Genomic DNA, 12659 nt, shown 5'->3' with positions numbered 1-12659 from the left:
CTAGAGGTCCCTATACGACATTCAATCAATAAAAGAATTGACGAACAAAAATGTTAAGATGTAGTTTCGCCTATGAAAATATCGTATCTATAGACGAAAACAGCTCAAAAGTTTGCCTGTAAAAGTTCAGTTGAAATGTATTTCAGTTCCCTATGCAGTAATAGAACCAGGGGCGGATCCATCTATGTGCGGTCGAGGCGGTCGCCGGGGGTCAGAAATTGATTTTTGCAAAGAAAAAATTTTTTACACGAAAACCGTCCGCATCAGAAATTTGTTTGTCTTCTATCCGCCTGGGTCAGAGCAAAACCTGGATCCGCCCCTGAATAGAACGCACTGGAATTAAAAATTCAAATTAGTTTAAGTTTTTGTATTGGCAAGGTCCAAAAATAGGGTGAATGTGCTGGAATGGAGAAAGTCATCTCCTGGAAAACCCTCAGCTGATGCGATTTTTCGAAATAAATTCAATTGTTAGTATTTAACGAAAAAGACATTTAAAGTTAACTTTATTTCATTGTGGCAAAACTTAACCTCAAGTTTTTGAGTAAAATATCTTACTTGGTAATGGAACAAATGATGGAAATGGCAATTCTTGTGTGTTTACCAACCTGGACTACAAGTCGATCGCCAAAATTAGCATTATCCAGCATTAGTTACATTGGTAAGTAATGTACTACTTGAATCAAGCAAAGGTAAACAATGTTAGCAATCGCTCAGCCAGTTTCCTTCATCGATGAGGTAAACGGGAAATAACTCCGGTATTTTATTTTTCCTAAAAGTATAAACAATTCTAAATTTTTAATCACCTTCCTTTATGGTACATTCAGATACAGGGCTTACTTTAGAGAATTTTCATTCTGAAAATTCTGAAAAAGTTCCGAAAAAGTTCTGAAAAATCCCGAAAAATTATTTCAGAATTTTTCTGAACTTTTTCGGAATTTTTTCAGAATTTTCGGAATTTTCAGAATTAAAATTCTCTAAAGTAAGCCCTGCAGATATCCACGATTTAATAACAGAGTCTGTTTAAACATGTGCCGTTATTTCTTAAATATATCAGATGGAGTTCTTTTGCTCTAAAAAACGTTTGTAAAAATAATATTTCATTTTGAGTCCTTTCAGTTTATAAGGGACAAAAACAAGTAATCAGATAACAATAAGTTCTTAGGGCCTTCCAACCGCCAAAACTACGGTTCTTATTATTTTCAGATGTCCCAATCACTTTGTCATACAGTAAAAGTTTTTGTCCAAAGCACCTAGCCGGGTAATAGAGGATTTTACACGTCAAGTAGAGTAGTGTTTCGATACCAATAATACCACTAGCAGCCTTAATGGTAATTTTGCAATGACATTATGAAAAAAAAATCGAATTTCGTGCTCCTTTTCCAAGATTTTTAAACCTTCCGCACGTTGCCAACAAGCGCTAAGGTTGTTACTTTACTTTTTCTTAGTATAAAATGGCGATTTAGAGTTGGTTTTTCTCACTATTTGGTCACTTTTAGTAAATCAATTCATAGTGAGAAAACCAACTATTTTCGGTAAATTTGATCACTTTTTTACTATTTTCTGAAGAAAAATCACATGCCGCCCTGCCTGTTGACTATTTTGTTAAAATTTTTTGATAGCCATTGTATGAAAAATAAAAGCCAACTTTGATCGTTTCAGTCCTCTATTTGAGTGACGGCAAAGTCAGAGTGACGGCAAAGTCAGCTTCGGTGCTAAACAGTGCGTTGACATTACTTATCTAGCCTATATTATATCGATGATTGACGATTATATTCTGTTCGAAGCTTTGAATCGTTCGGGTACATGATGGCACGCACATTGCACACAAACAATTGATCACATGGAATCGACGAAGTATCCGGCCACCCGGTTTCCATTTCCGTTTGTGGTTATAACGAAAAGGGAAATATTTCGATTGGAAAATTTTTAATTTGATCGATTTTTCGTTTTTTTTTACCTCCGGGAAGCTTTGAAAACTGTTTCTAGGTAGCTGTGAATTTGAAAGGCTGTATCACACGTGGATGATTTCTATTTTCTATCAAAAAGCATTTTTTAGTTAATTTACATAATTTAACGGCTTTGCATAGAACCAAAAATAGCTTTAAGACGGCAAGCATATTTACAGTTTTACTATCTGATCTATTACTTCATTTGATCGAAGATTTTCAAAGATTGATTTCAGAAATCTTTTGCTTCATTTGTTTTAACCACGATTTTTGCTATATAAGACCTCATTTGTCGATCCTTATCGTTTATTATTGCTGACGTTGTCGATAGCAGATGACAGCCGTTCAAGAAACTCAAAACCACAACTTTTGGACGAAATTGAACAATGAACATGCCTGGCTAACAACCTTGTACGGAACATAAAATATTTTGAGTGCAGTTCTGTTGAGTGTAGACCCAATTGTCTCATTTTTTAATTGATCAAGAAACTCAACATTAATCTGTCACAGACGGGAAGCATATGACCAGTATTATTATCGGGTCTATTAATTCCATCGATCAAAATCTTTTTAATCTGTTGATTTCAAACTTACATTTTTTTAACATGCATTTTACTATTTAAAGGACCATATTACCCAAAGTTGGTCGTTATTTTTGTCGCCGTTATAGATAACAGATGAATAGTCATTTTTGGCTGGTCTTTTGGCAATGAATACTAAAAAAGGTGGTTTCTTTGTTTCGATTTTTTTGAAACTTAAAAGTACATTCGTGTGTTGATTATGTAGAAAGCACACGAGTAATTGTAATTGTTGATCCTAGCAATTACTTGACATAAGAGTCAACCATCTACGAACGAAATACAACGGTCTACGAAAATAGGTGTGTTCACAAATATTTATGGATCTACTCTCAGAACAAATTTAATCACATTTTTAGTCAAAAACCAATTGAAGTTACATTGTAATGATTGTATTTATTGAAAGACACGTCTATTAGTGGACCTGCTTAGGCAACAATTCGTGCATCTTACAAAATCGTTCTGACGATGATTGTAGGTTGTTCCGTATAGATTCCTGATTCTAAATTGATCTGACGCCAAGACGGCAGCTCAATGGTTCTCCGGTGAGCGGCCGTTATGTCACCTTTTTTCTATGATTTTTCATTCGTAAACGAGAAGATATATCAATCCACTTCCAAAGGTTAAATTATAGAGAAAAGTTTGAATCCAAAATGGCGAAAAAAATTGGTCAAAGTCGAAAAATATTATTTTCTCAAAGGAAAATTCCTGAAACCGATAAAAAGACTGTAAATTCGCAAGAACTGTCTTCGAAAGGTTTATAGAGAATTTAAAGAGCTACATTCAGGAGATATGTCCCTAACAGTGAAGTCACCACATGTTCTTCATGTGAAAATACATCGAAATTATTATTTAGAATAAGCAATTACATGTTTTTCCATGACAATCGACTTAAAGTTGTATTTTGTGTTAATTTTAGTAACTCAAGACGTAACCGAGTTTCAGATTTACACGGAAACGTGCTCCCTGTTCTAGAACGTAAGTGTTATGAAGGATTTCTAGAGTTTTGTTGAGTTCCCTTCTGGACTTTTGGGATTGTTGAGGTTACATTATGTTAGTTCCTCAATTCCACCACTTTAATTGATATACTATGCTCTCAGTTCTAGAATTTGAGTATATTTTGAAGGATTTGTCAAGTTTGTACTATTGCCTCAAAAGCAACGTCATATATTAAATGACATAATTTAATATAGAGAAGGTTTTGTATGTTTACACAATACATAGATGTTTGTACTGTGTAAAGAGATAGTACGGTTTTCAATACACTTCCTTCTCAATACTTGTCCATTCAATCCACCTACCGGATGTATCAATATGCATGTCATTCAGTCCCATCATATTCCAATTAGACAGGAGGAAGTACGGATTTTTCTTTTACTTTACTATCCCATACACAACTGAAAACAGCCACAGCATAAGTCCTGATTTGGGTTAATAGAATTTTGATTTTAAATCCAGAAATTCAATACGTGTGTTAACGAAATTCAATGGAAGTTCATGTGTGGACTGTGGACTCATGTTCCAGTTCGTATTCCCTTTCATTACTGTGTTTAATCTGCTTACGTTTAATAATCTCCTTTTTCGGCTGAATGGTCTCTTAACAAGATATAATACATGCACACCGATAAAACCTTTGTTCGCACAACTTTGATATTACACTGGATTCATTCATTATGATGTTTGAATTTGCCTTCATTCACGTTTAACTATTGAAATTTAATTAAATCACGGGGTAGGTAGTTAAGATTGTAATATGGATTGAAGGGGAGTGCATTGTTGAACGAATGCCATACAGTATAATGTACTGTGCAGTACACAGGGATAATATTATGTTTCATAATTTCTTTATGTCAGGGTCTTTTAGTGATTTTATTTGTTGTCGATTTTATACGTTTTCGTTAAAATAACTGAAGAGAAGGTTAAATGACTTTTCACATTAAACTGGACACGTATTTTCTTTTGAACGTGTGATTCATTACAAGACCTTAAGCTCGACTTTAAGTCATTAACTAAAAATTGCATTCGTTGGTCTGCAGAAGCAATCAGTGATTAGAAGTGAAACTTTCGTTGCGTTTATTAAGAAAAACGCGGCATGCAACTAGGCAACGCACTTCAAGGATGAATGGTACTCTAAATAGAGCGCTGAAACTGGACAGTGTAAGCAAATTTTGGCACTGTAATCAAATTTGGAAACATTTTTCATGCAACACAAAAATACTCTATTTGGCAGCTGCCTCTCGAAGCACTTTTGCTTGAAGTGCTTTGGAGATAAATGATTTTTTTCGACTGCGGCTGTGAGTGACAACTTACACATCTAGTGTTTAAAAAAGCAATTATCCAATACTCTCTATAGCAAACAAACTACAATTATTAAGTTGTTGAAGATACTTTGTTTTATAAGCCTAATAAAGAAGTAGAGTTCCTCAAACTTGTTTTGCCGTCTAATTCTACATTTTCAGAAAACTGCTGGAGAGAGTGTTGGTGTAAACTATTGTGCAATTCGGTGATAAATGCTTTTTTAGGCACTCGATTGTCATACTAGGTTTAACCGAGTTGAAAAAATAACTATTGCAGGATGCAAAGTGCGGAAATGATTCATTACCTGATGACATTTGCCGTACTCGATTAGAGTCTTGTCGAGCCGAAGGCGAGGGACGTACAAGTCAAAACAAAAACGTCCTGAGTGACGTAGTATTTACAATGGTCCGTTGCTGAAAGTGAACGTATAAATATAACACCAATAGCTGACTCGGTAAAACTGGAAGTTGAAATGATAGTCAAAAAAATGATTTACTCAGAGAATGCTACAATGGATTCAATTTACTTGCTTCCTCTTTAAAGGGGTGTAAAAGGTGTATAGATCTGGAGCCCACGACACTTTGAGGCGAAATTTGAACTTATCTGGTACGACAGGCCTTTCAATAAAATTTGAATTTTAAGATTTCATTCGCCATTTGGCACCAATACCTTCATTTTAGCACCAATTTGGATTTTCTACGATGTTAGATGGCCAATATACACACTAGGTCCTGCCTCGTTAGGTACTAGGACCCAAATCTAAAAGTCGTAGAACAAATGTTTTTCGTATTGTGCACAATCCCTTCGGGTAAAACGATAAATTAGAATCGACTTCTGTTCACAAAATATTAACAAAATGTGAAAAATTCACAGTTCGTGCTCAAAATAGTTCACATCTGTACTCGAACTGTGTATCATTTGTTCACATGTTCTTGGTTTCTGTGCACATTTTGAGTTGTGTACACAGAATGTGAACACTCTGTACACCTGAATTTCCTTTGTAAACAGAATGTGAACACTCTGTGCTCTGGAATTTTAGTGGACAGAATCTTCATTTTTTGGCCAGGTGGGTGTAATATAGCAAAATGGCATAGGTTTCAAGCCGTGGCCTGGCCTTATGAGGGACTCAAAGTGTCGTGGGCTCCAGGTCTAGTAGCAGTGTTTGTGTTACATTTTTTGAGTCACAATATTGATTCGAAAAGTTTTCCCCTGGCATTACATTTATAACATTGCTAGCTCACGTCTGCCACAGTTTTCTTGTTCCAAGAAATTTATTTCTTTTTCTAAGAAATAATTCAAGTTTAGATACTCAACCATTCGTTCTTTCTGTTTTAAACATACCTTACAATTTGCTTATTAGAATGCTGATGGTGTATAAATCATGTAACTTTTCTCTTTTTTTCTAAATTTGTTTCCGTTGAGATTGTGTGGTTAGTGGTGCTTCCCCCTTTCCCATGGAAATAAATTAGAATTTCTATACATCCAGATGCCAATATATTCTCTATTTTCTTCTTTTCCAATTTAATGATGTAATTCCAACGCAGTTAAAATGTCTACGCATTAAAACACAACCACCCAGTTACCACATCATTTAAAACATTCACAAACTCAATTTACAAGAGATGTACTAACACTTTATCGCTAACGTCTGCTTTTTGTATCGCATTCAGATTACACACCGGTTGGAGTTCGGGTAAACCTTCTGGCACGTTACAGCCGGAAGAAAAGATGGCAATTCTGGAAGTCATTCAACGAAATGAACAATTGGAAACTGCCGAACGTCAACGAGTCGGACGGTTAGTGGAACGAGTGGAAAAAATCAAACAAAGGGCTGCCGAGTGCGGTCCACGATATTGTAGGTTGGTACTTAAAAAAGAACAAGAACCATGGCTACGTCAACACCTTTAAGCTGAAGTTAGTTTTCAGTTCTTATTTCGATCTTTTTCTCCCGTGTAGGCTGTGCGGCCAATCTTTTGGATTGTTAGGTCCATCGAAATTAATATGCGAAGATTGCCAGAAGCCGGTTTGTTCGAAATGTTCCATAGAGTTGCACTCTAGGGATACAACAGGAACTAGGTAATTTAGTCATTGCACCCATCATTGAGAAATGAAATTTTGATCGAATTAACAGCAGATACAAGCTGGGACAGGTTATCGGAACGTTATGTCCCGTCATCACTGAAACTGATAGCCACACTTTCCATGGTGACTATCCTTTTAAAGGCAAAACTTCAATTAGTGAGGTCCTCCCGAGTACAAATAGTCGCATTATCATTGTAAATTGTAACCGTCCGAGTTGTATTACAATATTTGTTGCCAACACTGTTCGTAACCGGGTGAAAATTAGTCACTTCGCTAACAGCTCGATCAAAATTTCATTAACGAAAACCAGGAGACCTACACTCTACACACACAAAACTCAATTTTGAAATGAATTTCCATTCTTAATGAACAATTGATTACCGTCGTTGCAGAGAGATTTGGCTGTGCAAAATATGTTCCGAGACTAGAGAAATGTGGAAAAAGGTAGAGTTAATTTTCCGTAGCTTTTATATCCATACGTGTCTAAATACGTGTCCATACGTGTTTCATCATTTCCAGACCGGAGCATGGTTCTTTAAAGGAATACCAAAGTATGAAATACCACAACGAACGTCTGGTTCACGGCAATCGCTAAGGGATTGTAGATTACGACAAGAGAAACCGATGAAATTAGGAATTAAATGTACAGACACAAGTTCTGAGGAGGACGACGAAGTTGATCAAAAGCACTCACCATCGGCGTTGAATGGACATAGTAATTATGATAATGCGTTGGGCGGTGGTAAGTCGATTTGGAATTGTTCTGCGGGCATTTCTTTTATACTTTCTATGCCTTGAATCTGTTGTTTCTGCTTAGGTAATCGAAAGCATCCGTTAGTGAATCGCCAAAATAGTGCCGTTGATACTCAAAGTAATTATGATTGGGAAACGGCTTCAATATCGACAACAATCCGAAATGGACGAAGAGGGTCGGTGACCAGTTCCATGTCAATGTCAGAGACATCATCAGCAAATAGCAGCAGTAACGGAATGGGTTGTAAGTACCATACTGAACACTCTTTGTTTCTTCTTCTTCAATTTTCAAATGAAATCTATTCGTAAGGCTACCGTGAACCCTGTCTGGGTTGGCTGGAACTATCCGTTAATTATTCGGAAGCGGACCATACATTGGACTGTTCATTGTTACGCGCTCGTGATCTGCCTGCCATGGATGTGTCAGGTCACGCGGACCCATTTTGTAAAATAAACATCATCACGGAGTATGGATCGAAGCAAAAGAAATGGTTCGCCACGAAAACAGTGCACAAAACGACGAACCCTGAATTCAATGAGAAAGTTCGATTTCTGGGTGTTGAGCCGGATGAATTAATCGGTGGCTGTATGTTATATGTCGTGCTATTGGATGATGATCAATATGGTCATGATTTCTTAGGAGCAGCCAAAATCAATTTAGAGCCGGTAAGCATTCCTGTGACTGTGGCACTGCTAAAGTCGTAATTTTTGTTCCTTTATCACACACAGATTTACAGTCAGGGACCACATCGATTGACTGTTCCGTTAGATATCGAGGACAGTCACTGTGTCGAAGCTGCAATGTCTGGTCCATGGCAGTATGGACAGATCTTACTGGCATTGTGTTACAATACGAAGCGCCGATCGCTGGTTGTTAGAATTGATCGCTGTACCAATTTGATGGCAATGGACAAGAATGGTTTCTCCGATCCGTTCATCAAATTGTATGACACTTAAATTTGCGTCTAAGGGTCCTTTCCTAACATTCGAATTTTTGCAATTTTTCCCCAGGCAACTCAAACCAGATTCACAGAAAAATAAGAAATTTAAGTCGACCATCAAATGGCGAACGCTGAACCCAATATACAATGAAGAATTTGCATTCGAGACGAGACCGAACGATTTGGACAAGCAAATTTTGCTGCTCACCGTTTGGGATAAAGACATTGGCAAGAGTAACGATTTCTTGGGTTCACTAGCACTGGGTGGCAACGGCAAAGGACGTCGGCTGAAACAGTGGAAGGACTGTATACGAATGCCGGATTGTTTTCACGAACAATGGCATTGTTTGTCGGGGGATCAGATTTCACATTAGAATTTAAACGGAACTTTAAACGGACGACCAAAATAAACTATGAAGTGGGAGGCTGAGTGCCGTCTTATATATCAAAATTAATGGTAAAACTAAGGAAGTAACAGATTTGTCATCATTTTGTTAAAAGAGTTGAGTCGATACTGATCATATTACTGCAGTCTGTGAAAGGTTAGACGTTGAGTTAACCACTTACCAAAGCTGTGACTGGGTAGCAGTGTATGTGCTTGTCTGGGATTAGTAAAATTTCAGATTTTGTTTTGTTCTCTACATTCTGAAGGAAAATTTCCTTCCGCTTTTTAATGTGAACTGTTGGTGTGGTTACATGAACAATCAAAAGTTGCCCTGCGTCATGTCATACACATCACTTACAATAAACTTCCACAATCTAGTTCCCATCGAACACACCTTCATCATTTCATTATTGCGATGTGTTCTTACTATTGTCACCCTGGTTCGGTTAAATGATTTGTATTAGGGACCGCATATGAATGACATCACACTATTTCATTGAATTTCTGACTCCTCACACCCCTGTGTCACGCAAGCTCTTCAGCTCTTCATTCTCAATAATCAATTAGACCAACCGAGACACTGATCTATTTTTGGTGTCGAATATCAGGAAAGTCTGTGCTTAAGGGACTGCTACGAACCTTTCATGTCGATAGATTTGAAAACGTGCCTAACGAAATCGGACGAACAATTTAGTGGGCATATTTTCATGCGTCTGGATAAGTATTGACTTCTAGGAGCAAAAAATCCATTTCGAAAAATTCCTTGATGTTTTTGGCGCATCTCGAGAAACCGTTAGAAGTTAACAATATTAGTCAAATTTCAAATTGCTTTTTTTCGACAGCTCAGTTTAGATGAATTACCAACTCAATATAACCCTATTTGCCCCGAAAATACATGCAGAATGCTCTACAAATTTTTGTCACTTAACGCGCGACGGGCTTTGGAATATCCGACTCTGATCCCAATCCAGCTCATTGTCATATCTTCATATCACTACCACTGTCACTGCTACTGCCACAGGGTTCTTTTTTGTGTAGTTTCTACAACACGATGATTTTTATAAAAGTAATTTAGATTTTCCACTTCAAGTTTGGTTGATCACTCTCCCTTCACATCATCTCAAAAGAATTGAAAGTAAAATTTAAACAAAAAAAATATTTTTGTATTCTCAATCATAAAATTGAATTGATGTTATGAAATATAAAGATGCTTTAAAATGGACATATTCGTTATCATTTGTGCCGCAAACATTGAAAGTTATCTGACAAATACGTGAACGATGAATGATGTTCTCTAGGATCTAGGTCTCTAGGATCTGGGTTTTATTATAAGGTAAAAGATGCAGCAAAACTAAAGAAGTACAAGATTCGATATCAAACATTAAGAAATATGAACGTAACAGAAGCGGTCTGTTTGCGAGAGATTAAACGCAAATATGTTTTCCATTAGGTCATTCACAAAGAAAAACACAAATATTTCGATAGTTATTTACCCATCAGTTGTGGACGGTATATCTTAGGCAATTTCACGAGTTGTAGCCCAAACTAAGTGAGGGCGACAAGCGAATGTGCCTAAAAAAACCGTCCACACCATATGCGTATACAACTTATCGTGTAAGGGGCCGAAAACCCGAGAAAATGTCTGCAATACCACCGTTTTCAGCCCCGAAACATGTACGTACGTGGACGTGAAACGTTGAAAACAAGACGTTTGGTTGCAATGTTTTCGGTGCAATTTCAATTTTATGAAACTTTTGCAAAAAAGTTTTCACTTGGGATACTTTTTTAATATATAAATTGTGTTAAGACGTACTATTGAAACGAGCTTCGAAGTCGATGAACTATTCGAATAATTTAGAAAATAATCTTTGAATAGTTTAAAGCACAATTTTCAAGTACGAGAGCTCATATTAGAAAAATTTTAGATGAAATTCTCTCAGAATTTTGGTGATACCTTTTTCTTACAATCGCTAAACCGAACTGGTGTGCATACGTTATTTTGCACCAGCTGGTCCCATTTGAAATTGTATGTGACCAGCTGGTGCAAAATAACGTATGCACACCAGTTCGGTTTAGCGATTGTATATGGTCGAGGGTATAAAAAGTTCTTCATGCCAATGCATCTAGATTTTTAGGTTTCCAAGATTTTGTGTCCAATCACTGTGATTTCTTAAGTGAGACGACCAGTTGGGAAAAGACTTTAATTGGTCATTACAATTCTGTAGAGGGTATGGGCATGCTATCTTTCGATCCGAATACAGCACCGACCGGTGTGAAAGTCGGATTGCCGGAAAAAGTCAATGTCAGTATCTTAAACTCACTAGAAATGTGTTTTTGCGTGACGGTTTGAAACCTGTACCATGCTATTACACTACTCAATACATAAAACATTTAAAGGCCAGCAAAGTGAGGGTATGAGTAGTGTATGTTTCGATCAGTTTGCTATCGAGTTGAAGGAAATATGAATTACCAAGAGGGATTCTTTTGAAAATCCACCTATCAAAATCGGACCCATTTCGTCTGGGATGGATATATGCATGCTTTGAAAGGTGTTTGCCAGTAGACCTCAAAACAGGCATCACACAGTCTCGAGCCACACCTGGTTGCTGGTGGAAGATCTCCGAAGTTGGGGAAATAGTGTTTTTTATCCGAATTTTTTGGCCGTTATAAATGATCGTTCCGGGTGAGAGTGGGCTCGTTGGAAAGCTGAGCTGAAGTACTTTCGGGTCATGCCTGGTTTGATTAGATTCATTGATATATGTATGCAAAAATGTGCAAGAAAAATTTCGAAATCTGTGTGAACTTTAGACAGGTCTGAGCTGGTACTGATGACGCTTAATGTGAACCTAACATGCTAGTCGTAACATACATTGTCTAAGCTTTCCGTTGATACCTCATTTGCGGTGCTGGTGATTGCTGGCGAGTTTTACAAGTAGCGGTTGTACTAACATAAAATCCTGTTATGTCGGCAATCACCAGCACTGCAAATGAGGTATCAACGGAAAGCTTAGACAATGTTTGTTACGACTAGCATGTTAGGTTCACATTAAGCGTCATCAGTACCAGCCCAGACCTGTCTAAAGTTCACACAGATTTTGAAAATTTTTCTTGTAAATTTTTGCGTACACTTATCAATGAATCTAATCAAACTAGACATGACCCGAAAGTACTTAAGCTCAGCTTTCCAACGAGCATAATCTCACCCGGAACGATCATTTATAACGGCCAAAAAATTCGGATAAAAAACACTATTTTTCCAACTTCGGAGATCTTCCACCAGCAACCAGGTGTGGCTCGAGACTGTGTGAGGCCTGTTTTGAGGTCTACTGGCAAACACCTTTCAAAGCATGTATATATCCATCCCAGACGAAATGGGTCCGATTTTGATAGGTGGATTTTCAAAAGAATCCCTCCAAACCTTTCAATAAAAATGTTATTCATTCATTTCTACAATGTGTGGCAGCCGAGATGATATACATCAGGCCTACCCTCGTTAAGAGGGCCAAAAAGTAAAAGTTGTAGCACAAGGTATCAAGGATATTTGTGCGGCATCCGACTTGAAATTTAGCGTTGTTTCCCCGTGTAGAATGATCTGATTAGCTTCGTGTATTTTTCAGTCCTTTTTTACATACTTTTTTCAAGACTTCTTTGCTGACAAAGTCAATTTCATGATGTT

General features: G+C 37.2%; 1 protein-coding gene across 1 annotated transcript in view; it reads left to right on the top strand.

Annotated features, from left to right (window-relative positions):
• The window catches only part of LOC119076592 (rabphilin-3A), a 47260-nt gene extending 37055 nt beyond the window's left edge, over window positions 1-10205 (top strand). The window contains exons 2-9 of the mRNA XM_037183437.1: window positions 6493-6681; window positions 6779-6898; window positions 7297-7348; window positions 7424-7646; window positions 7722-7901; window positions 7968-8323; window positions 8387-8601; window positions 8669-10205. Of these exons, the coding sequence (XP_037039332.1) occupies window positions 6493-6681; window positions 6779-6898; window positions 7297-7348; window positions 7424-7646; window positions 7722-7901; window positions 7968-8323; window positions 8387-8601; window positions 8669-8972 (1639 nt within the window). The 3' untranslated portion in view covers window positions 8973-10205. The remainder of the gene's footprint in view (window positions 1-6492; window positions 6682-6778; window positions 6899-7296; window positions 7349-7423; window positions 7647-7721; window positions 7902-7967; window positions 8324-8386; window positions 8602-8668) is intronic.
• Window positions 10206-12659: the final 2454 nt, after the last annotated feature.

The sequence above is a fragment of the Bradysia coprophila genome, unplaced genomic scaffold (genome assembly GCF_014529535.1).
Source record: "Bradysia coprophila strain Holo2 unplaced genomic scaffold, BU_Bcop_v1 contig_232, whole genome shotgun sequence".
Lineage (NCBI taxonomy): Eukaryota > Metazoa > Arthropoda > Insecta > Diptera > Sciaridae > Bradysia > Bradysia coprophila.
This window is presented reverse-complemented; position numbering and strand designations above follow the sequence as displayed.